Source organism: Tauraco erythrolophus, chromosome 16 (genome assembly GCF_009769465.1).
Source record: "Tauraco erythrolophus isolate bTauEry1 chromosome 16, bTauEry1.pri, whole genome shotgun sequence".
Lineage (NCBI taxonomy): Eukaryota > Metazoa > Chordata > Aves > Musophagiformes > Musophagidae > Tauraco > Tauraco erythrolophus.
Window position 1 is genome coordinate 2,563,002 of NC_141480.1, and position 26,043 is coordinate 2,589,044.

The 26,043-nt window shown below is 43.0% G+C and overlaps 1 protein-coding gene across 1 annotated transcript in view; it reads right to left on the reverse strand.

Moving 5' to 3' along the window:
* Positions 1–26,043, reverse strand: part of FSTL4 (follistatin like 4) — a 224,345-nt gene that overhangs the window by 26,000 nt on the left and 172,302 nt on the right. The window contains exons 6-7 of the mRNA XM_086621542.1: positions 14,107–14,273; positions 626–746 (exon numbers count right to left, since the gene is read on the reverse strand). Coding sequence (XP_086477668.1) covers positions 626–746; positions 14,107–14,273 — 288 coding nt within the window. The remainder of the gene's footprint in view (positions 1–625; positions 747–14,106; positions 14,274–26,043) is intronic.

Genomic DNA, 26,043 nt, shown 5'->3' on the forward strand with positions numbered 1-26,043 from the left:
ATAGCAAACGCCTGAGTATAAGTTCCACTGGGCACAAACATGGTCCAGGGGACGGAGGTGAACGAGGATGCTGGAATACAGCCCGTGTGATTCTCTGACCTGTAAAATGGTTTGCCCTCATTTTGCAACCCAGTGGGCCCTATCTTTAGCCAATGTAAACAGTCCTCAGTGAACCAAGCTGACCACAACCAGGTAATAATCTGATATATAGCTGTGAGTTAGCACTGGAAGCACTGTGCTGCATTTATTTACATATCCTGGGCTACTTCATGCAACAGAAATGATTTTTTCTGGAAGAAGAAATTATTGAGGCATCACTTCTGTTGACAAAAGTAGTCATTAGTCTAAGAGATGCTTTGAAACAGTGCCCTGAACTCTATGGAAATGTTACTGACAGCTTGTTTTGCAGCTAGGATACCTGCTGAGGCCCAGGTAATTATACATGTCCCCCCCCGGTACCTTTGTTTTTGATTGCCTGTGTGATAGCAGGAGCGAGCAAACCACGAGCTGCACTCGCTCTCGTGCAAAGACAATTTGCTCCTCGCGCCCCTGTGCAAATGAGATTAACACACAACTTTGCTCCCAGGAACGTTTTCGTGGATTGTCATAGATGCCATTTACTAACCATTCACCTGCAGGATGTGGGTCTGATACAGCTCTTCATAGCCGTAGGCATGACAGGTGTAATTGCCCATGTGAATAGTTGTTACCTTGGTGATGTAGAGGGAATCGTCTTCTCCAAAATCCTGTATGCAACAAAAGACAGGAAAGGTGCCTTATTATTTAGTAAAAAATATTTCAAACACCACACGAAGGGAGACGACCCGTGCAGTGGTTTCGGTAGCACCGCAGCTTGGGAACGCAGCTTGAATTTTGAACAGTAAGTTTTAAAGTCCATAAATCAACGTGCAGGGAGAAAACGAGCGGCAATTTAAGAGGAAGGCAAAGTAACTCATCTGAGAACACGAACTTTCGCGCCGGTTGCTAACAAGGTGCTCTTTGCACACAAAAAAGATGGCAATTTCCAGCTGTTTCATTTATGGGGAAATTTAATATCTACTCGTTAACCTCAGATGCATAAAATGCTAACTTCTGGGTGGGTTAAGGTTTCCTTTGTCTATGCTGGGTCTTAGAAAAAGCACTGTAACCTTGAGACTTGATGAGAAAGAACTGAAGCTGTTTGTCACCTATCTCAGACAAGATCCTAGGCAGGAGACAAGGAAGAAGACAAAAAGCATTTTCTGAAAGAAACTTATTTTGATCTGTAACTGCTTGACAAGCATCTTTCTTTATCCCCTTCATCTTCCTAGATCTGCTCTTGCGTTACTTCAATTCTTGATTATAGGTGGGAAGAACATGAGTTAGTAGAGAGGTTTTGGCACTTGAATACGTTGTACAAGTGCTCTGCTTAGGAATTTATTTCCAATTATAGTTAACAGAACCACAGCACTGATGGGTGTGCAAAGCAGCTTCTCTTGTTACTCCATTAAGGTTCAGGCTTCTGTGGCTCCAGAATGTTTGTAATTCTATGCAAACCCAGAAGGATACACTAAAAAAACAGTTCATGAGCTTAAAGAATGATTTTTCTTTAATTAGCTCCATGTGTGAAGCGTGCTTAACTAAACTCTTTGCTGAATTTCACTGCAAAAGCATGGTAAACTCAACTCAGAAGAATCAGGGTGGCACCAACCCAGTACAACAGGGTGAGTGGTGAAGAGCGGTTTTGCTTGTGAAAACCCAAGGAATTTTTTTCCAATTTCCATTGTGTAGGTAGAAAGCCAGCCTGCAGCCACGAGGTGCATGGGGAAAGCCCCTCCACGCAGCCGTGCCTGCTGCCACGAGCAGAGACATGGAAGTGCAGCACTGCAGAGCGGTCAGGTGGTGAAAACCCACAGCCAGGATCTTCCAGCGTGACTTGATTGAACCTACCAGGGTGGACAGCATAAAAGAGGAATCCAAATTTGCTCTGCTTGTTGGGAGTCAACAACTTCAGTCCCCATGTCTTTGTGATGGAGAAAGGGAACGGGTGCTCAGAGGTGCTGATGCTGCTCCCTTCTCTGCTGTGCCCACGGTACGTCCAACGCCACAAGGAACCGTCCTCGTCCCTGCTGTTACTGCCAAACTCCTGCCAAGTGCTCAGAAATTACAGGCAAGAGTTGTTTGACCATTGGATAAGTTGCTTTCTAAACCAAAACCATTTGGGGCTCCTTGTATCTCACATTTTCTGCCTTTTCAGGGTGTATCTGCTCTACAGTTTGACGTTTTCCTTTCCAGCCATGACACTTTGAACACTTTTCGAAGGAAGCTGCGATCCTGATACAGACTTGCAATGCCAGCTGGCACCCTTCAAGAAAAGTACAAAGTACCCCATCTCTTGCAGCATGGGATTGATCTGGCGCTACATCTGCTGGCTCTTGAAGCTTCTCCAATAACTTCTGTCTGGCACCAGAGAAATGTCTTCATGCCTCTGCTCTCAGCGGCAGCCCAGCAACCGGCAGGGGGGGAAGGGAAGTTTAGGAACTTGATTAATTTTGAGACATGTTACAAGGCAGATTGAGAGTGAGCACTGGGAAATACCAAGTTTACAGGCAGGATGATAACTCTTCTCAAAGCACAGACCTTGACCTGAGAGGGGACCGACACAAGCACCCTGGTTCTGCTATCTGCTACCCTAAAGCATGTGCTGCCCCAATGTGCAAACGTATGAACAATTATATGGAATAAATCTACAGATGATCCTGAAATTCACCATCTAACCAAGAGGATCTCAGATATTACAGCCACCTTGGGTGTGAGGCAGATGTGACACCTACACTATGGGATAAGCTGGTTAAGCTATGCGATACATTATCACAAGTATCTACTCAAAAATGCCCATTTCAAGCATTTGCCTGCTTTCTGGCCAGCTAGATCTTTCCTGCCAGAAAGCAAAGATGCATGAGTAACTGCAAATAGAAAAGATATCAACTCTGCTCAAATGATATTTGCATGAGATACAGAAAATGCTTGCAGTGGAGAGCACTTAATAATAGTTTTTAAAGTTAATCCCAAAGCAACTCAAATTGAGTTTACATCAATAAAAGCAGGATGGCTACTTTTATGGAGTGATTTATAAGGAGTTGTGGGAAAACAGGACAATAAAAACTTCTCTGTTTTAAGCATGTTGCTTCCTTTAAGATATCTCAGAAAAATGTTACGAATGCTTGGTTTGTGCTCTGTAATTGTCTTTTTATGGAGGCCCTGTTTTTTCCAATGCATACAAATGTATTAATATAAGTAAAGTCCCTTGCAAAAACAAACTGATGCAAGATTATAGTATTATTCTCTTCCTCTCCAAATGCATTTTTCTTGTAAAGAGAAGCTTATATTGGTAAAAGCATGGTTTATGACTTTTAAAAACTATTTTCTGACTTCTAGCACTTACTTAAAGAAGGTTATCAAAGATGATTTAGGCTAACACCATATCATTTATGTCAGGCATAGAAGGAAATTATCTGCCCTGCATTAGAACTTGCACACACGCAGTAAATTCACATGGCTACAACGTTATTAAGAATGACCGGTAGTAGATGTGGGAAGGAAAAGTGATTATGAAATTTATGTTCAACACTGAACCTTTTGTTGCTAGAAAAAAAAACAGTGAAATCTCTAACAAATTAATGACTCTTTCTGCGTGTTTATCGCAGCTCCCGGTTTCTCCTTGTGTTTCCCTGTGGATATAATTAGTGCATTAGGATTTCACAGTCACATTTTATATATATGCACGTGTTCTTATGCACAAGCACTTTCTGTGTGCGTTTTATAAGGGTATGTTTGGAAGTGCTGCAAAAACCCAAGCTCCAGAGCATTAGGAAATGATGAGTCTTTGATTCCTTAATAGCCTCTAACTCTACATCTTACACTCATTTTTAGAGACTGAGGTTCTGAGCTCCATCCCTCCATCCAAACACACACACGTGAGCTTGCTGGGAGAACTGGCAGGGGAGAGGACGGGGTGGGCAGGGGGAACGGGAAGAATTCACGCTGGAAAAAGGCAGAGGAAACATTTCACGTGCTTGGACTTTTGTCAGATGGCTTTTGCTTGCAAAACCAGGTTTCCAAGTAACCACGAACTTGAAACCAGTCAGAGGGAACCATAAACATCTATAAAACTGATGTAAAGTAACTCTCCTCTCCTTACAACTGTCCCACCTTTAAAGCAGAGCATCTCAGGGCTGTCGGGGAGTCTCAGCGAGTGGCACTCACCCCCCGGGAGCTGGGACTGCCCTTCTCCTACCCCCAGCAATGCCCAACAGCAAACTGAAAAGGCATTTATATGTATCATCCCATGAAAATGGACAAGCAACCAGGAGAAAGGCACAAAAAGTAACTTCTGAGACATGGTTTTCCTTGTTTACCATTGAAGGTGAATTTTCTTGTGAAGAGGAAGGAACAGAAGCAGTGAAAATAGAGACAGAAACCATTCTAACCCCACAAACTGATGAGCCTTGCATCAAAGCAGCCAGATAGGGATAGGGTGTTCATCACCTCTACTTTATGAATTTCATTATAAAACAATGTTACATGTTCTGGTAAAAAAAAAAAAGAATTCAGCAAGCTATGCTTATAATTTCTCATAATTGATAAGGTCGACTAGTGGCAGATGATAAATTGACTTATCCAGCAGTTTGCCTCATGTTTTCTCTCCCTTTTTTGAATAAAAAGTTCTCTGCCCTTCATCAGCTGCTTTTATGTCTCACATTCACCGTTCAAATAAACGACTGATTAAGTGACCACAGAATATGGTTCAACTTTTCAAGATTAAAAAAATGCACCACCCTGCATTTTGAATTGGTAACAGCTCAGTAATCTAAAAAATAAAAAATTCTACTACACACAGTCAATTTCAAAAAATAACAAAGCAGATCCTAGAAAATGGATATGTCCTTTTTTTCCTATTGTATTTCCTTTCCATCACTACTGATTACCCAAGGCATCGGTCTCTCCAAACAGAAGATTTTTCATATTTATTTATCCCATTCCTCCCTTCTAATGCATTCCCTGGTCACGCAATACGCCGCGGCTCGGAGACACCGCGCTTAGAAATGTGTATAACATTGCATATTGCCCGTAAATCTCGTTCACGTTCTGTCTCAAGTGAAATCCAATATGTGATTGCAATGCCACAAATCCCCTGCTCTGACACTCGGGAACGCAACCAGCAGAGAGGGAGCCCACATCAACCCGGGGCTGCTGAGCCGGCGGCTGGTGCCCCTCACCTTTCTTACCCATTTCAGATGCTCTTAGTTTGAAGAGGAATTATCACAGAATGGTTTAGGTTGGAAGGGACCTTCAAGACCATCCAGTTCCAACCCCCCTGCCATGGGAAGGGAAACCCTCCACTACACCAGGTTGCCCAAAGCCTCATCCAACCTGGCCTTGAACACTTCCAGGGATGGGGCAGCCACAACTTCTCTGGGCAACCTGCTTCAGTGCCTCACCACCCTCAGAGGGAGGAATTTCTTCCTTAGATCTCATCTAAATCTCCCCTCTTTCAGTTTAAAGCCGTTGTCCCTTGTCCTACCACTACACATTCTTGTGAAAAGTCCCCCTCCAGCTTTCTTGTAGCCCCCTTAGGTACTAGAAGGTCTCCCTGGAGCCTTCTCTTCTCCAGGCTGAACAACTCCAACTCTCTCAGCCTGTCTGCATAGCAGAGGTGCTCCAGCCCTCGGATCATCTTCGTGGCCTCCTCTGGACTTGCTCCAACAGCTCCATTTCCCTCTTACGTTGGGGATACCAGAGCTGAACGCAGTACTGCAGGTTAGCGTAGAGCAGATTCTGGCTTATTATATTTTAGGATAACTTCAGGTTATTCGAGAAAAATAAGACTTGCTTTATAGCTGTAAATAGGAAGAAGGAACAGAAAAACAAGCCCCAGGCACAGAACCAGACAATTTCCCCATCTCTCTGGCTATTGGCACGCGTCACACCGCAGTACGGCACTACGGGCTACAGAGTCCCAGCAGCCGTTGCCCGGCCCATGCGATTTTAAAGCTCAAAATTATTTTAAACCATCCCATTCAGGTACTGAACACTCCTCATATATGTTGGGTGTGAGTGCCAAGGATGGTCGATACCCCCACACCACGCTGATTTAAATGTGTCCATAGTGGAGCTCCCCGAGTGGTTTCCTCTCTTATAGAATCCCACTCGTTGCTGGGATTTCTTCCTAAACAATAATAATAATAATAATAATTGGCTTCTGTTTCAGATCCTTTCCTTTCAGCCCTTTCTGCCAAGCCCAGGGAAGCTGGGAGCCCTCCCCATGTGTTTTCTTTCAGTGCCTACTGACAAAACCAGTCCTGGCACTGGTTTTCCACTAGATGAAGAGAAACGCCATCACAATTTCATAGTAACCAGCACAGCAACAAAAATGTATTAACTAGTTCATATTAAACAAGCTTGCCTGATCCTCAGAGTCCTAGAAATCTCTCTCTGATAATGTTTACAGGATTTTAAAACAAAATGTACCCAAGCGTTTAATGAGATGATTATTATGCAAAATCTACAACAATGGCTATCGCTTTGAAAATGATTTCTCCTCATTAATCAAATGTCTCTGATCTTTTTTACAATAGATTCATGAGTGATTCATACAAAAATAATAAAAACTAAATTAGTCATGGGCTCTTAAATCACTTTCTTTGGAGCTTTTAATAATTCATTTCCAGAGACAAGCTGAGAACTTATGCTTCATTAATATTATTTGTTCTTGGTTTTACACATGCTATCACTTTAGTAATTTACATGGAGAAAAATTCAGCCTTAAGCAAATGCCAGAAAACTACTGCAAACACAGCCTGATGGGGTATTAATTTATCTGTTCTTGTTTTTCTGCTCAAAGAATTTAGCACAACATAAGACTTTGCCAGTGAGTCAAAAAAGTTTTTTGCTTCAACGTATGGAAATGAACTTGTTAGACAGTTGTGCAATTACAGTATAGATAAAAATAGATGACCAAAAAACTCACAGAGACAATACCACGAGGAAAATCAATGGTAGGTCATCCTGCTGGAGCTGTTGGAAGGGAGGAATCAGCATACCAGGGATTTAGCAAAACGTTTCTGTTAATTAGATCTACTAGACATTTCAGAAAAATGCTACGACCATGACTGAACAGGTAAGTACCAATCTTGGGAGGAAATTATATTCATAAACTCCAACTTTCTCCCTCCTGTAGAGAGGCAGATAACGGGGATTCATGGATTTTGCTCTGTAATTCGATTTATCAGTTCCAACAGTCAGAGCAGGTATAGGAGAGCACAACTGGTTTCAGAGAGTCCTAATTCATCTCATTCTCATTTTTTTCCTAATGCATTTTTTTTTTTTTTGAGAGCACCTGCCTGGTTACCTTAATACTTCAGAGCAGATGGGCTCGCTCCTTTCTTCCTTCTCATTTTCAGAAGATTCACGCTGCATTCATAGTTCTGCTTTTCTGTTACAACACCCAGTCTGAGCTCACGCAATTCATCGACAGGAGAGCTGCATCTAACATCTTGGGTTTCTCAAAAATTTCACAAGGTATGCCCTGTATGCCTCTAAGAAATGCAAGCAAAAAAAAAAAAACAAACCATCCCAGAGAAACATCTTCCTCCACAAAAACAGGATGTTTAGGAAGGTGAAGCCTTATACTCCACCGGATGTTTAGGACCAGGTGAACAACTCTATTGTCTCCAGGAAGGTATTTCTGCATTTGCAATAACCCCCTACAAACTTTGGTCTGTGATCTAAAACTGAGCTATTCCACTGAAGGCACAAGTGGATGCAAGTTCTGAGATCTTCATCATAGCAAAGTGAGGGATTATATATATATATTCTGAAAATACTGTAAGTATTAATTTTGCACTTAACCTCTATTTTAGAGCCTGCAAAGACCTAAGATATGATAAGCACTGTGCAATTTCTTAAACTCTGATTTGAAAGAGAAAAAACTTGGCTCTAAACATGCAACTTCCTGTAATTTACTCCCATCACTGTATTACTGCATCCGGGATGACACAGGGTTTGATCATTTTAACGGCCCGAATTCTATTAGCAGGGTATTAAGTGGGGTTATTCACACATGATCTTTTTATTATTTAACAGTGAAACTACATTAAAAACATCAACAGGGATATATTGCCTTCATACAGCCTGTTTTAATGAGAAATCTAATCCAAGAGACTTGCACTGGAGAGGTTGGTCATTTGCTTTGGGTTTCAAATATTACACATGGAAAACGGACACTTGAATGAACACGCGTGGAACGTGTGTACCAAGGCAGGTAGGCACGGATCTTGTAAGAGCCGTGAGACTTTCATGGAGGTGAATCCTCCTGGGTGCACGGGTAGATGTGGAATGTGAGCAATCAACGATTTAGGAAGTGGTCTGTGCCCCTCTAGATCCACTTGTGCCACTTGCACGCGCTCTTTGCGCCGTGGAGCTGGCAGAGGTTTGGTGGGCAGAGATGGATCCAGCTGGAGAAAGGCCCACAGATTTGTATGGGGAGGAAGAAAACCTGTTTGGAGAAGAGCCTCACTACTTTTACCCCATGCCAGGACTTACACCTCCAAGCTCAGTCTACGTATCTCAGGTGCCTCTGGGTTCCTGGGTGATGGCAGCAGCAAAACCCAGACTTTCTTCATATGGACTAATCAAAGGCGAGAATGGCTGACGGTGACAGCAGCAGTCTCTCCAACCAAGTTTCCTTCCCCTGAGAGAAGGCACAGGAATCATAGAATCATAGAATGGTTAGGGCTGGAAGGGACCTTCAAAGGTCATCTAGTCCAACCCCCCTGCAAGGAACAGGGATATCTCCAACTAGATCAGGTTGCTCAGGGCCTCGTCCAACCTGGCCTTGAACGTCTCCAGGGATGGAGCATCCACCACCTCTCTGGGCAACCTGTTCCAGTGTTCTACAACTCTCATGGTAAAAAATTTTTTCTTAATATCCAATCTGAATCTACCTCCCTCTATTTTAAAACCATTACCCCTTGTCCTATCACAACTGGCCCTCCTGAACAGCCTCTCCCCATCTTTCTTGTAGGCCCCCTTGAAGTACTGGAAGACCGCTATAAGGTCACTCCGGCGCCTCCTCTTCTCCAGGTTGAACAGCCCCAACTCTTTCAGCCTGTCCTCATAGGAAAGGTGCTCCAGCCCTCTTATCATCTTCGTGGCCTCCTCTGGACCCTCTCCAACTGGTCCATGTCCTTCTTATGTTGGGGACTCCAGAACTGGACGCAAGGAGACACATGGGAAGTGGGAGAGACTTAGCAGGAAACGCTGCTGCACTCCCATCAGCTGCTGCTCAGCCATTTCTGAACCGGGGACTTGGTCCTCATGTGGAACAGCTTCTCCCTGGCCTTGTCTCATCACAGCTTCAACCCATCTCTGCTCTTCCGCCGGTGTGACATCCTGACGCTGTAATACAGTGCACAACATGGGACAGGAACAGCCAAGACTTCGAGAATTTGGCACGTGGAGATCTGGCTGGACATTTCTCCATGTACTTTGTGCAAGATAAGCTGACTGATGCACGCAGGTGACAGCAGTAAACAAATGATACGCTGCAATTTGCTAACTCCTGGGAGCACGCTTTTTAAGGGCAATTATTGATTTTTCATCAAACAAGGAGGAAGACGAGTCATGAAGGAGCAGCAAAGCACTCTCACTCCCCTGCCTTTAACCCCCTTCTGCATCAGCAGAAATGAAGAAATCTGTATTTCAATGATCCGTAATGAAAAGCTTATTTTTGAACTCATGATGCAATGCAGATTTGAGTTACAGTGTATGGATTAACACAAAATAAAGACACTCATGAATTTATGTTACAGCTACCTGCATTACACTTGGTAATTCACCAAATTCTTATCTACCTGTACTCCATAACGTTTGTTTTCTTATGGTAATATTCTCTTCTCTGTTGTTTGTGAATGCTTTCACCATGCTTCTGGAGGATAAACTTTTGTTTCTAAATCTTGTTTATAAATGTACGTACGTTTCTCTGGAGATAATGTCAAACCATGCGAAACAATATCCTATAAACACTGTATAAATACATTTGACTCCATGAGGAGTTTATTGTATTTTCAAATTGAGGAATGCTTTCATAATCGCATATTTGGGAAAACAGACTGCTTGTCTAGGGGACAAAAGTACATAATTTTGAAAGATGACACATTTTGACCACTTCACTATTTGTAGCCAGAAATCAATTTATAGCTATCGCAACCTTATCAGTTTCAGCTACATTATCCTTATTTTCTGCAAGAGAAAAGTTGATATGACTTTTTTGAAAGTATAGCTGCAAAGGGACTTCTAACGGATAAATAATACGGATGATTAATTTATAGATAAATAATATTCTAATGCTAAAAGCAATCTTAAATGTTTTCAAGAAAAATGGTTTAATTACACGTACCATTAAGATGGCTCTTTTGCAACAGCTTTGTGACAACTCATTAACAGAGTTCTCCGCAGACAGGACAAGACAAATTATTAATATGTTGCTTATGAAAGCTTCTGAGTAAGACAGCAATGAAGAGTTATTAATAATTTGTTGCCAATCAAGATATCACATAAAAATGATTTAAGTAATGCACTTAAACAACCAGGCTTCATATTCCACCTTTCAGTTCTGTGTAAATTTAGGATTATCTAGGTTTTTGTTGACTGTCTTTGTCACTTCTAGTATTAATCTGGAACACAGTCAACCTTTCCATACCACATTTGTCACGAATCTGGAGAGAATAAAGCCACCAAGGACTTTCCAGCAGTGCCTCTCCCGTGCTGCTCTCACACCTTGTTGGAAGGATTCTGTTTTTCCAGCCTTGAGCTTCTATTTTCATCTGATTTCCCGAATTAGCATTTAGAAGAGAAAGAGTTTAATTGAAATATAATACGAGGATTTTTCCAAGTGTGTGAATATCCTGTAGGTTTGTATGTGATTACCACTGTGCCAGAAGCAGGGAGGATTTTCTTGAAGTTAAAAAGGTACAATTAATCTCCTGTTGCACTTCCAATTAGCCAAATTGCTAACCTTATTGTGAAAAACACAAACGCAATCGAGTTTCTGCTTGAGGCGTACTAAAAGAAAACGGAAGTAATTTAATTAACTGCCTTCAAGTACATTAAGAAGCACGCTGCCTTTACTTTCCTGCTGTCAGTGCCTTTGAATAGATTATTTTTTAATGTGACTTTTTGTACCCACAAAAGGCTGGAGCTTTGGACCGCCTGCTGCCACCCACCCCGACCCGTGCCGTTGAGCACGCGTGGCTGCACGTATCTCCACTTTGCAAACCTCAAAGTGAACCCTGATGCTACTTCCATGCTTCACGTCAGTGTCAACCCCAAACACAAGCGTGTTCATGCTGCAGGTGAACGTGGCTCATGCTCCACGGGTACAGGACTTTTTCAATTTGTGATTAATCTAAATGAAGAGACTGGATTTAGCAGCTGAAGGACCATCTCTTCATCCCTGCTATAAGCAAGTGCTTCAGACATGTAGGTGCCTGTTCTCAGTAGCCAGAGAGGGGACACATCTGAGCTCAAGAGTCCTACAGATTGCCCACAGTGGAAGAGGGAGAATAAAAGATGGTAATCCCCAAAATGCGTCACCTCAAGTAACCAGACCAGAGTACAGATGGCAGTGATAAATACAGAACATCAAAAACTATACAGTTTAATTAAAGATGAAAAAGCTGTGGAGGTGTTTATTAGATAAAAAAAAGCTGCTGCGCACTAGTAGCAGGTGTTATATGACAAGGTGATAGAGGTCATAAACTGACATGTGAAACATTAAAATCGAGGCATAAACTCTGTTTTTCCTCCTTGTAAGAATCTCAGAGTGCTCCTTTGATATAGTTTCTCAGTGATATACTAATTCAAACAGATCAAAAAACAATTTTTTTTTTTATGCTGTATTGCACGGGACTTCCTAGGGTGCTGAATCACTCCAGGACCAGTCAGTTTACGTGCAAGAACATAACTCTTCCTCTCTACATTTAATAATCAACGAGAAAGAGAATTACTTATAAGTAAACCAGAAATCCACTTGGGCCAGTGTTATATTAGGGAGGAACTGGCACCTCAGCCTGAAAATTTGCTCTTCAAAATTCTTTTTAAAACAGTAGGAGTTGCAAATGAAGCCTCAGACCCACATATAAATCAATCCTTCAAGGATGTGTTTGTACTTCAATTCCTGGACTGTCTTTTTGTGTCCAGTTCACACATAAACTTCTAATTTTCTATGACTAATGTGATCAGAACCAAAATTTCATAAACGTAAGATAAATAACTGCAATTTTCATTATTTTTGGACAAAAAAAAAATTCTAAGACTGCTCTTGAGCCTCCAGAGTGCACGGAAACAAGTTTTCAGAACAGCTGAACCTCACTTCTGACCCCAGCTCAGTCTTGAACCCAGCAACAAAACTGGGTCATCTCAGATTTAGTGAATATAACTGCCCAAAGAAAAGGCTCTTTCTAGACTCTGATTACACAAAGCTGTTGAATTTGCACACTATGGAGTAAACTAAGCACGTTGGCAGCACGTGTGATCTTTATGAAGCTTAATCTGTGTCAAGGAATAGCCCTGTTCTGAAGAACGTTTCAAGAAGGTGGTATGGGCAGTAGGCTGCCAGGTCAACCACGCGCGTGGTGCTCTGCCACGCTCCCACCACCGCAGGGAACGCCCGACTTTGCGCATCGCAGCTTGGCGGTTTTCCAGGTATTTTTAGTGCCAGTGACCCAAGGGCTGTTATTCCAACCCTGGCACTGATGGATGTCGATCAGAAATCTGGTCAGGTACAGCAGCTTCGGGCTGGCTGTGCAATCCTGCGTGTCCCTGTTACCGTTCCTCTCCAGTCCCGTGCCAGTCCTGCAGCGGGATGTTTGCTAGTTCCATGTTGCATTTCAATGTCATGCTCCAAATGGTGACAAGAAATGCATTTTAAAAGGGTAATACTTGCTTTGATGGAAAGAAAAGAATGTTTAGGTGGTTCTAATTACTGACTCTGTGCACACAGTAATCACCTATACATAGTGCACACAATTTTGCTACTGAGGTTGAGTCAACAAATAATGTTCCAGTGCATATTTCTGTCCCGTATGTTGTAATTTTCATGTATTAATGCAGAAGAGTAAACCAAAGATTTTTCACATTTCAGCAATCCTGGATACACAACAATTTAGGGAGCTACAGTATTGACTGTAACAGCTCTGAACTGAGTGGTTATCAAATTAACAAGAGCTGAACAAAAATATAAATCAACTCTTGCTGTAGCGTAATTAAAATAAAACCTGATTTACTGTGTACTTTAATGCAAAGAGAAATGAAATACAGACTGCATTTTCTGTACACTACTTTCCACTCTCTCCGTAATTAAAAGTTATTAAATAAACGAGTAAGTTCCTACCATTATTTAGGTATTGTCTTTACTACAAACAATGACTCACACATCAGACCAGCACTGCGAATTAAAAGTGATTCATCTTCTTTCCTGCAAAGATATCGCCACACCCCGTTGAAAAATCCCCTATTTTAAACTGCTCATCAGAAATAGTAGCTGAGGAATGAGAGACAAGAATTGGCTGAAAGGAGAGTGAAACAGGAGGAACAGAGACAAAAACGTATTATTTGATTTAGATAGAGGAGGAATTTCATTGCCAACCAGAAACATTTTGTTTCATGCTCTTGATTAATCTGTTTCTTTGTACTGAGAATGAGATCCCTGAGGAGTTAATGGTCTGCAGAGCTGTTAGAGTTCCTGGGTTGCTGTCCATGGACCACAGGCTGCACCAAACTGAAGGAGCAACGAGGGATGAAGTACCAGTGCTAAGTGCTGGGTTATTACACCACTGAGCTTTAACTCCATAATAACACATTCCGAGTACTCGTGCTTTCAGCTGTACATACGCTGTTTCGCTTTTATTCCTGAGACATATCCACATAAAAACAAAATATCACGCCAGCTTCCAGTTTTCCATAATAATAACAAGATCAAATTTGTTCCCTTAAAACTATCACCTGTTAAATGGAGTCATATTTGATGCCCTAAAAAGAAAATGACAAGAGTCATTCAGGACTTACGTTGATATCCTCCAAGTCGAGGAAGTTGAGGATGACGCCGTTGCGTTTCCAGATGATGGGGGGCCGCAGCGCCCCGCGGATGCTGCACGTCAGAACGGTGCTGAGGCCAACTGTGATGGTGGTAACGCTGATCTTCTGGTCCTCTGGCAGGCTCAGCTGAACCACCTCTGCAAAAGGCAACAAAACAGGAATAATACCAAACACTACAAAGGGAAGTTGTTCCCCTTCGCCCTACTCTGCTTTCCTTCTTCCCCATTCCAGGAATAACTTTGAAGGATTTTGGCAAGGAGATGGATATCTGTGTTGTAAAAAAAACCCCAAACAATAAAGTCGAGTAAGAGACACAGCAATTTAATCGGCTCCAACGCTGTGGCATTACTGGGATGGGTCCTCTGGCAAACCTGGCTGCAATATTGAATCTACAAAGCAGACAGCAACAGAACAAGTAAAGGCTTCTCCTGCTCGAGACCGTCTGGGTTTGTTTCTCCAGAAGATTCCTGCCAAGATCCTTTGAAAAGGCACAAGAACGAGTTAGATTCTTTCCTTGACTTGAAGAAGCAGAATTAGGTAAGAATGTTGTCACTGAAATACAACCCCGGTTTTAAATTGCCCAAATATTGGGAAGTCCCGAGGCATGAAAACTCCTTCACTGAATGCAGCCACATATTGCATCTGAGATACAGGTGTTCTTATATCCAAGGAGTGAGAAGCTTTCTCATGTTTTTTTTAAATTAAAAAATTCAGTTATTTTGACTTACGTGTACCATACGAAAGACCCACCTGAGGCAGCAGGCCCTGCTGAAAACCACACTGATGTCTCTCTGAAACCACACCAATATCACATCATTTCCCTCTGGCCAACACTCACAAGATGTGTCTGCGTATTCTGCCACGTGTGGCCACACAGATAGGGAAGACATCTGACACCAGAATTACCATGGGTGGACCGTCATCATTGAGCACTTCAGCAGCAGTCAGCCAGCATCAGGGCGCTCAGGCCACGCTGTCAAAGCTGCTGCATTCACAATTTTATCGTCCACATGATGTTTTTTGCTTACTGTCATTCACAGGCTCTGCAATAAGAAAGCCTTGAAACCATATTGCATATAAATGCTGAAAACCAGTCTTTCAAGGTAATGGCCCATTGAGACGAACAGGGAATGTTCACAGCTCCTTTGGTGCTACACTGCTTCAGCCAACTTGGAAACTCGGATGGGGAATGAATGACCCTCTCCTGGCCACAAGGTCCCTCCCTCTTCATGTCCACTGGCATTAACTGTGGTAAAACAGGGATCAAAGAGACCAATGGTGCCTCACCCAAGGCCATGTGCTTTGAGAAAATCCACTTCAAGCACTGCTGGTACCATAAAATGACCTACAGGGTTAGGAGTCAGGAGACTCCCTCTCGTCAGATGGTAAAGTTACTCTTCATCCCACTTGCTCGCTTCTTGAGGTCCCTTCCAACCCTAACCATTCTATGATTCCATGATTCTCAACTCTCGTTACAACCTGCACAAGATCTGAGTATCACTTACAGCTTATCTCCGTTGGTAAGATCTAACTGCTATGTGCACTTTCTTCTAGCCCTCAGTACAAGCACTGACTTTCAGTGACTCCAAACACTCATTTTTATCATGTCAGTTCACAGCTTAAGATGTGATTTTTGCCTTAAAAGTTAACAGCTTTGGTGGGAAAATCTCGCGCTGTTTTATGAGGCTTACACTATGGAAATGCACGGAATAAAAATAAACAACCCTAGCATCTACTTTTGCAAGCATCATTTTCCATCTCTCCATACCCTCTAATGGAAAAATTGCTTTAACATCTCGAGTAGTATCACAGAATCATAGTACATCCGTTACATCTGCTCGCTAAAATATTCCATCCCTTTCAGCAGAGCTGGGAAGCCTGGAAGGACTCACTTCGGTGCACTGGTCTGGCAACTGATGGTGAACCCTCAGTGCAAAACTTGCACCCAAACAGCTCCATGTCCTTCCTCTTCCTGCTCCTTCCACGTAGGCAGAAGTCAATTGGATGTGCCACAAATGGTGTCCTAACGTTATTTTAGAAAAGAGAACAAGCTGTTTTAAAGAAAAGGTAGCCAAGGTTTTGATACATGGCAGATCAAAAATAGGAATGCTATTTGGGCTGTGGTGGCTCAGGTAGGCATTACTCGAGAAGAGGGCCTGATGCCGTCAGACCATCAAGCAGTTTCTGCCCCTGAAGCCTTAAAATCGAAATGGGGAGACAGAGGAGGACTGGGAAGGGAAGGAGAACATCACCCACCCGAGGTCACGGAGCAGGTCAGCGGCAACGCCAGGAATAGGTGACACATCATTAAACCACATCGTCCTTGGTACCTGCTGGAGGAGATCAGAGAAGCAGCCGTGCAGGACCAGGACAGTGGCCAGAGGAGAGGGATGTCCTGTCCCACCACTCTCACCCAGCTGCCTGGAGCATGTAAACAGCACATGGGGCTAATGATGTAGTTATTTTCTGCATAAAAGAGAGCTCCCTTGTACGAATAAAATATTTGGAGTGCACTTGACAGGATTAAGATCTGATAATTACAATAATTTGTAGCGTGGAATAGGGTAATGAGGACATCTTTTCTTGAGGAGGAATGAAATAGAGGGCCATTCATTTACAAGAGAATTGTTTTTTCATCTTACTGCTGTTTTCCTTAATTCCCTCTGCTGTTTCTCACGCTGCCCTGAGTTCTCCAGCTCACACTGGGCTCCCATCAGCTCCCTCTTGAGCAACATTTTTTAAGTGTTTTGTTGCAGTAGAATTTTAAAGCTCCCTGCTCATCTTCCAAATGACAGCTAAAGACGCTTTGGGTTTACATTTTAGAAGCACAGAAATGAAAAATACATTAACTTTTAATTAAGAAGACACCTTGCATAGCTGCCATTCTTGGATGAACCGTTTCCAGGCCAAGAGAGGACTTTTTATGTTAAAAGTACGTAATTAGGTACAATACAAACACACTGCTTTTCGGGGGGTGTCTACGGAGTATGTTTGAGGGCATCGTATTAACATCTTAAAGCCTTTCTGCTAACACAGGATTATTTTGTGTGGCTTTAGTCATCGCTCTATTGTTACCAGTAGAAAAGATGTCTTTACATAACCAGGTGTACTGGGGAGGAAACAGAGATTCCCTGAAAGGCTGCGAGGGTTGAGCTTTTTAACAATCTTCTAAAAACCTCTGAACCTTGTACTTAAGTTATAGAGCTTAGACACACCTGATGATAGTTGGATTACGTGTACAAATTAGTCAAGTCACCATAATGATTTTGTGTAGAGCCTCTAGATTAAGTTTTGAACACTGTTCATTTTATTTTTTAAAACCTTTTGGAGATAAAAGGATTTTTACCACACATACAGAAATGAACAGAGCAAATGGGTAACACTCAAAGCGCGCTCACTTGCAGAACACAGACGGGAACCGAATTTAGTTCTAAAATTGAGCAATTTTATGTTCATTTGGAAATTCTGCAGGACAATGCATGCAAAACAGCTTTCTGTACCCAATAGATTCAACCAGTATCAGTCCTAGCGATCGTATCTCTCAAGTCATGCCAAACCTGGTACTCTTCTCTAGGTTTTCCGTTGAAGCAAGTCCTCAGTCTATTCCAGCCAGAAATCAAAAAAGGTTCCTGCCAACTACTCTGCTGTCAGAGAGAGATGCTATCATCAGAGAATGGGATGCCACAATTTTCGACTCAACTTCTAATAGTTCCAGAGAGGGGTAAAGCCTTTGTAATAACCACCTTTAAGAAGGGATGGGTGTAACCGTGTCTCTGGGTTATTAGAGGTCCTGGCACAACCTCTCATCAGGTATTGTGCCAAATCAAGGTCAGTCAAAGGCAGTCAGGACACTGCCAACGCTCTTTGGTGACGGCAGCAGCTCAGCTCCTGAAAACTGGGCGGCTCCAGGAATTAGGGCCAGGCCATCTTCTAAGCTGAGGAAGGTGAAGGATCACTCCCTGCCTGCCAGCAGCTGCTGCCCAGAGATTACGGAGAAGGAGGAGTGCTCTGCCCTGTCTCTCACACCTTTTCTCTCTGCTATTATGTTCATTTTTGAATGTCTTCGAACGGTCCGAGGGAGGCTGCGAAGCACTGTGGACCTTCGGTGACCCGCGCACGGCCATTCTGATGTTCTTATGTTAAATTTCTTGCAATGCCAGGTCCCAGGGCTGCATCCGAGAACGTGAAGCCTTACTAATTCCTTTTCTTCTTAAAAATGTCAAGATATTGTCGAACATTTCCCTTGGCCCCTCCTCTGCTCCAGTTCTCTCTCGGAAGGTGCTAAGCTGGCGTTGGGCTGCCCCTTGGCAAGCCGTGCATACTAATGCAGGCAGGTATGACTTTTGCTGTTTTATCATGGAAATCTTCTCTGCAGTCACTTGCAGCCCGCCAAAGGCAATCATAATTTCACAATGAAGACATGTATAATTGAGGTCATTACAGGGAGCAACCCGGAATGAGCATCTATGGAGAAAAACTCATTGATTTAGCACCGCGTGGAGATAATTTACATAGCAAATGTCGGTTGCCTGCCTGGCTTTTCTCATGCTACACTACATACAGAAACAGATTTCACACTTTAAAAAGTGCTTAATATCATTTATTAGATCTCTTCCCTTACATCTAACAAAAATATACTTTTTAATACGTTGTTGCCACCTTTAATCATTGTTACATTTGTTCACGGATATCTTGCCTTGCTAAAACAGAATATGGAGCAACTGACTTTAGCGCTTAGATTCTGCTTAGAGGACGTGTCACTACTTTTCTAATCCTGTATCTTGCTCTCAGTGGGGAGAAAACAAACCAAAATGCAGCCTCGTTTGAAGGAACAGGAGGAAGGCTTTTCAAAGAAAGTCTCAAGAACAAATTCTCACCCCCAAATTAACGCTCCTGAGCCAAGGGACCTTTGGTTTGTGAACTGAAGCAAGGGTAACGCAGCCCCAAACGCATCAAGTTTCTCCAGACGTGGTTCAAGTCAGGATTGATTTAATGGGATGCAAACTGTAGCCTCCACTCAGCTGCCCAAGTCCTGCAGCTGTGTTTATGCACTGCATTGCATTAGTAAAATCCCTTTATTGCCTCGTGGGCCGATACTGCAGCACGAAGGTCAACGGTGATTTTAGCATTTGCTTCAGTAGATAAAAGAGTCTTCTCTAGCTGAATACATCCTCAGGTGAGGAGCTAACTGAATGAAGAAAATCACAACAATTAATGGATCAGAGAGGAAAAAAAAAAAGGATATTCCTTTTGTAAGCATTTTTTTCCCCAATAATTTTGATGAGATGCATTTGGCTTTGCATAGGGAGGGGAGAGCAATTTTAGATCCTCTGAAACCTGAGCCAACTGCAGCTAACGGATTTTAAAATGCCTGTGTTCTATGTGGGATGCATTTATAAACACGCCATGGAACATGAGATTTGGCCAGCTGAAGACTGACTCTGGTGATCCTGTCTGGGAGACCCTGGGATGAGATGTGGTCATCTAACTAGTCACTGCAGAGAGAGATTAAAAGAAATGAAGGGCAGTTCACAGGGGGCCTGAATCTCTTCAGCACTGTATAATATGCTTATAAATTACTGGTATTAGCATCAGGGTATTTGCAAAATACCCTGTAATTTAGTTTCCACCCTACTCTGAAGACCAAACAAATGAATTAATAAAAACCTTAGTACACAAATCACCCCGGGTTTGCACGCTTTGCAAACCTGTCACAGCGGCTGTTTTCAGGATTATCTGCAGAAGAAACGTTGCCGTGCTATCCCACTTTGCTGGGCATTAAGGTTCAACAAGACAGTCCTACCTAGAAGGATTTGCTGTCCTACCTAGAAGGATTTGCTGTCCTACCTAGAAGGATTTGCTGTCTTCTCACCTGCCCGGAGTCAGGTGCGAGGAGGAGCCATCACCCGCCCTCCAAAGACAATTCCATTTTCTGAACACCAACTTAGAACTACAGGAAAGCCAATCAAGCTACTAAAAATGTTTATGTTATTAATTAACAACATTAGAGCCGTTAATGAACATGATTAAAGTCGTTCACAATTAATTAACCCAGAGAATTCCTTCAGCTCCCGCATCAGTTCAGAGCAGGGGATCGGGGTGAGTCTTCTGGCTTTATAACTGGTGAAAAACACACCAAGAGCTGACTCTGCCTCTGGCCACTTTGGTGTGACCCCCCCCCACTGCCCAGGTGGCCTCTGTGGGACACTTTAGGAGTTTGGTTTCCCTCAAAAAGAAGTACCACAATGCAGCATTCCTCTAAGGCTTGTAAGCTTAATTAATGTGAATAATAAAATGATTTCTAAAGCCAAGTGGAAATGTTCATACCTCAGCTTTATTTTGCAACTGCAATAATTCAAGTTCTTAATGTAATTTATAAATCCTCAGGACCTTGGGCGTGCTACTTCAGGAAGTATTTTATTGTAAATTCTCTACTAAATTAGTAATGCTGTTTTCTAAGTCATAAAAAGGCATAATCATATTTCTTGCAGTACGAAAGAATTTAGTACCTCGAGCCCTCTCCTGTCATCACTCTTGAAGGCCACAGGCTATGACTCCCTGAGGTGGGTCCCAACCTTGCAATGAAAGCTAAAACCTGTCTTGTTGTGGAATTCAGAATAAATGTGTGCAAATCACCAGCAATATTCAGCTCTGGTGTGGTGCTAGAGGACAAGACCCCGTCCCTCATCCCTGTCAAGTTCAACGACTCTTCTAGTCTGAGTGACCAGGACTTTTAGATCAAATGCAAGAGAAAAGCAGCAATTAACACAATTAAATATTATAATACCTTTCACTTTTCTTCAGCAACTGAGACATTTTGTGTGTCCATAATACTGCATCACTGACGTATCATAGAATGGTTTGGGTTGGAAGACACCTTCAAAGATCATCTAGTCCAACCCTCTACCATGGGCAGGGACACCTTCCACCAGATCAGGTTGCTCAAGGTACTTGGTTATTAGTTAACAGGAACATGCAGAATAAAACAAAGCTTAACTTGAAGGAAGGGGTGGGAAGGAATCTCATGTCAGCATGGTCCAGCTTCTAAGAGGGCTTAGGACTTCACATGCAGACCAAGCTGCCTTTGTTCTTATGAAATACCTGCATATTCTCCTGAACCCCCAAAGAAATACCTCCAAGGAGGATGAGTGTCATTTCCAGCTGTTGAATCTGAGAGAAATGGAGGATGTTTCTTGCACAGCTCTGTGAGGATGGATTCAGATCCCCTGAACTGCAGAGATCTGGAGGCTGGTATCACTTCTGAGCTGGTATCTCAGTCCCCTCCGGAGCCCAGGCAGGCCCTGGGTCACCGTGCCTGCCTTGGACACCTCACAGGATGGGGTGATTTGCTCCCAAGAAAAGCCAATTTCTCACACTGGCTATAGAGAAACTTCAGGTGAGTAACTCCAGTAGAGCCACCTGCACAGAGAACATCTACATCTGGAGAGGCAAACTCGTTCAAACAGCTGCTGACATATTTATCTAAATTATACACAAATTCCTTCAAAAAATCATACACATTCAAGAAAAGAAACCCAGCCTTCCCAAATGAATTTGTACCTAGCACATTCACACAGCTAATAAATTTGCTAAAAATCATTTCTATTGACTTTTAACCAAACACAGCTTATTCACGTACTGTGTTTTAAAGATCAATTTCTGTTCTTTTTTTTTTTTTTTGAAGAAAACAAGCAACACACCATCAGAAAATCCCATCACTGCCCTGCTGTCGCTAATAGAGGGAGAACATTTAGTTTATGCAGAAAGGGTTAATTCATTCATTTCTGAAAGTACATGAATAAATATAAGTTGTTCAGTGCTTAATTATCTAATCTCCTGAGGGTGATAAGTGATGGATTCATTATGTAAATAGGCATAAGTAGTCTATTGTAGAGAATAGTTTACATAAATGCATTTGTTTTTATTTTAAATTCCTATTTCCCACCGATGGAGAGCAATGTTGAGATGATTAATTTTTGATAAAATATTCCCATGTTGTGTCAACAGCGTCCTGCCCAGACTGTAACAGCCACACGTTTTCCCAGTCAATTTATTACTTTGAGAAGTGAAATTGCTACTGGTCTGACAGGCTCTCCGAGTTACTTCTGGCAGTCACGCCAGTCAAACACGGGACTCAAAAGATTTGAGTCTCTCTTGAGAAGAGTCAAAAATATACTCTAGTGTCCTCCTCTGCCTCTCCCTGAATGACTATGGGAGAGTAGTATTAAAATCTCTGACTGAACCCACAGGAAAAAAAAAGAACATTATGGTTTTTTGGGATAGATGGGAGGTGTTACAGCTGCTCTCCGTGTTTCATGCTCTCTATCCTACTGGAATTGAAAGACAGGATTAGCACCAGTTGTTTCATTGCCACAAAAGCAACAATTGTCTCTTGCAAAAGGCTTATTTCAGCATTTCTTGGAGTTTAAAAGTTTTTTCCCGGTCCTTCAGAAATTCCTTCGCTTTGAAATGGAGAACTCTTTAGCATGGGCAGGTTCTTTCAAAGCAATGACACCTAAGAACAGTCACTATCTATATTTAAACTACGGTATTTCAGAGTTTCAGAGGACCAAAAACCATATGAAACCACTAAACTTTTTTTTATAACTTCTGTAAGTTACAGCAGCTGAGCTGACTTATACCTGATTTAAGGCAGAAAAAGATAGCTTCTGGTGGAGGCTGTGGCATGCCAAGTTTCTCCCTGGAGTGAATTTTTATGGCTGCTCTATAAACCCCCAGGGTTTATCATGGAAATACTGTCAGACCATTAAGTTCAGCATGACTTGTGGGAACCGCTGTAATGTGTACGTAAATTACCTCGAAAATAGAGACAAGTCAGGCCACGGGGTATTTGGGGTTCAAGAAGCATTCACATATAGTTTAAAACCACTGAGACATCAAAAATGGCTGCATCCAACTGCTCCAATCTCTCACTCCCCTCTCATTTCACCGAGTTCTTGGCCAGAACTATGCAATGGTTGCATTACACTGAAAAATGCATGAACCGGGAGACAAGGAGCCTGAAAAAGAGCCCCACGCTGCTTCTAAACCCCACATTAAGGGTTTCTAAAAAAAAAAATAAATAAAAAATCCCAAGCTTTTAAAATCAGGTATATTTATTTCTTTCATATTCCCGCATTTACTGCGTTCATAAACAACCAGATCAGCGATAGCATACCTTTCGAGTCGTAAATAAGCATTAGCAATATTTTTCACGGAGCTTTCATTGCTCTTTCTACGGATGACTGCAAATTTAGCCGTGGTGATTATATGGATTTTGCATCTTTTCTGACAGTAGCTACGCTCAGGATACTTGATAAACGCAAGGACTCTGCTTTCCCGTGCTCACACCATCCCAAGGCAGAACCTCAGCTATTTCATCCCCCTACTTCACCTCCCGCTCCAGCCATTGCCCGTTTGGGTTTTGCCTCATTAAAGTCAGAGTTCAGTCTCTCTCTCCAAGGATGCATTTCTCCTCGTCCCGACATCGGTGCTGCCGGTCCTGCCTTGAAGGGTGAAGCTTCCGACCAGTTTAACACATGTTCCAGTGACAGATAGCTCTGGAGCTGGCACCAACCGTGCCAATTCAGCTGGGGGCATTGCGCAAGGTTACAGCAAGGCTGCTCTGCAGCAACGTTTCTCCAGATAACATCTTGTATTTTAAAAATACATTAGTTGATCAAAACTTCAGCATCAGCGCCCTCGTCCACGTCCTTCCCATATTCAAAACCGTCCAACTAAAGTTTAGGAGAAAGTCAGGAAGGTGCAGACGAACAGCTGCGATTTGCAAAGAAACAGGTGATTAAATAACGTTTCCTTCTGGAGAGGAGGGTGAAGGGAGAGCAGAAAGCAAAGAACAGGCCCTAAAGAAAATCCCCTGGTTCATGCTATCAGCACATCTATTGTTGTGGGCAGGTTTTCTCCCAGTTCAACCTTTTCAAGGCGAATCCCCTGCAGTCAAGAGCCTTTTAACAACGGCGCGGAAAGGGCCGGGTAATTCATCAGCGCTCCTGTGCCATGCCTGGCTGCCAGCTGAGATTTTTTTAACAAAATTTTGAATCAGCGTTTCAAAGTCGGCGTAGCTCGGCGTTTCCGTGGGTTTAGTCTCCACGGGGAATCGCGGGATGGACAACAAAAGGTTTGGAAGGGACTAGCAGGGAAGGAAGGGGTAAGTACAGGCTCCACGTGGCCACCGAGGCAGCTTCTCTGGTGGAGTGGAAACCTCTGCAGAGAGCTCCAGAGATGGGGATGAGCAGTGGTTACGGCAGGAGAAGCAGATTTAAGTCCTCGTCCAGAAAGACAGTGACCCCTGCTCTGCCTCAGTTTCCCCCATGGGAAAGACCTCTGCAGGCCACTCCAGGAATAACATGTTTGAAAAGATTTCTCAGCAACCACGGCAACAGGGGCTACACAAACCCCCACAAGCGTGTCCTATCTGTGGATTTCCCATTAAAAACGCTTAGAGGTTCCCAGATAAAACCCACACATAAAACTGAAATTTAATTACACAAAAATACTTTGAAGCAGAGATTTGCAGCTACTGCTGTAAGAAACTTAAATTTCGGTCATACAAGAATGATAAATGCTGCATCCTTGAAAGTAACAGGAAAAACAAATCATCCAGACTAGCACATTAAAAGGCATATTGAAAAGCAAGATATGCTGGCAAAATCGAATGCGGCCAGTCATACTTTGTGTACCAACCGACAGCAGCTTCTCGAAACTTTTAAATCTGCAGAGCAGAATGATTTATAGAAGCTGTTCTTTATCATTCAGGCTTATAAGTCTTATGTCACATAAAACCCTCTGGCAGAAGAAGAACATTCCGGTTCCGAAGGGAAGCAAGCGCAGAAAGGAGAGCGGAGCAGCCCGGGTCGCACACGTGCCCTTCTCAGTTCTGCCAGCGTGCACTATTTTTGCACAGAGCAGACAGGGTTTATTTAGAGAGCAGCTATTCCACGTTTTGTTTTTCTTATCTTATATCCTCAACCTTATTTGCAACTATTCCCGTGTAGCTCTGAAGGCAGAAATTCTTCCTTTCTCCCTGGATTTTTCTGTAACACCTTCCACTCTTAAATCTACTCCAGAAACGCTCGCGAGCACCTTTGACACGTTTGGTTCAGGTGAGCTCGGTGGATTCAGAGAGGGATTATTCGGCACAAAATACTTTTTAGCCCCTCTGCCTCATTTCTGCTCAGCTCCAGCCTGCTCCCAGCTCCGACCTGGCCTGAACCTCCCGTCCCTGCCAATCTCCAGTCACCCCACAGAGCTGGTCCCAGCCCCCCTTCCCCATTGTCACAGCACAGCTCTTCCCATTGCCTCCAGATTCAACATCTACCCTGTCCACACCTCCCGGCTCGGGCAAAGGCTGATGGGGACAACACATGGCGTGGTCCTGCCCCTGGCTCTGCAGGGATGGCCTCCGCTGCTCCTCACTCCGGGAATTTCTCTGCCAAAACCTAAGAAGCATTTCCCCGAGTCTGTGCAAACTGCCCCTAAGTTTGCATCTTGAAGCTGGGTCCTACTTGGGCTGCTCCAGCCCCTCCAGCCCTCAGCCCACCCCTGCTCTTCTGCCACGCGCTCTCAGCCATCCATTCCAACCAACGCCATTCAAAATAATGAGCACACTCCCATTCCTTCTTCCTATGAAAATGGTCTTTTTCTTTTTCCCCTGTTTTTCTCTTTTTTAATTGTTCCCTCCTCAATTTCCACCAACTGTATCTCATTATCTCTTTGTGTGTGATACGAAATGGCTCTGTGCTGCCCACCACCTCCTCCCTGTGCAGGTGATTATAGACCACAACACAAAGATTTCTCTTGGACTAACAGGATATCATCTTAGATATCACCATTTTGGTAATGGCTGTTAAATATTGACTTTTTAGGCTGATTGCAGTAGGTACATGC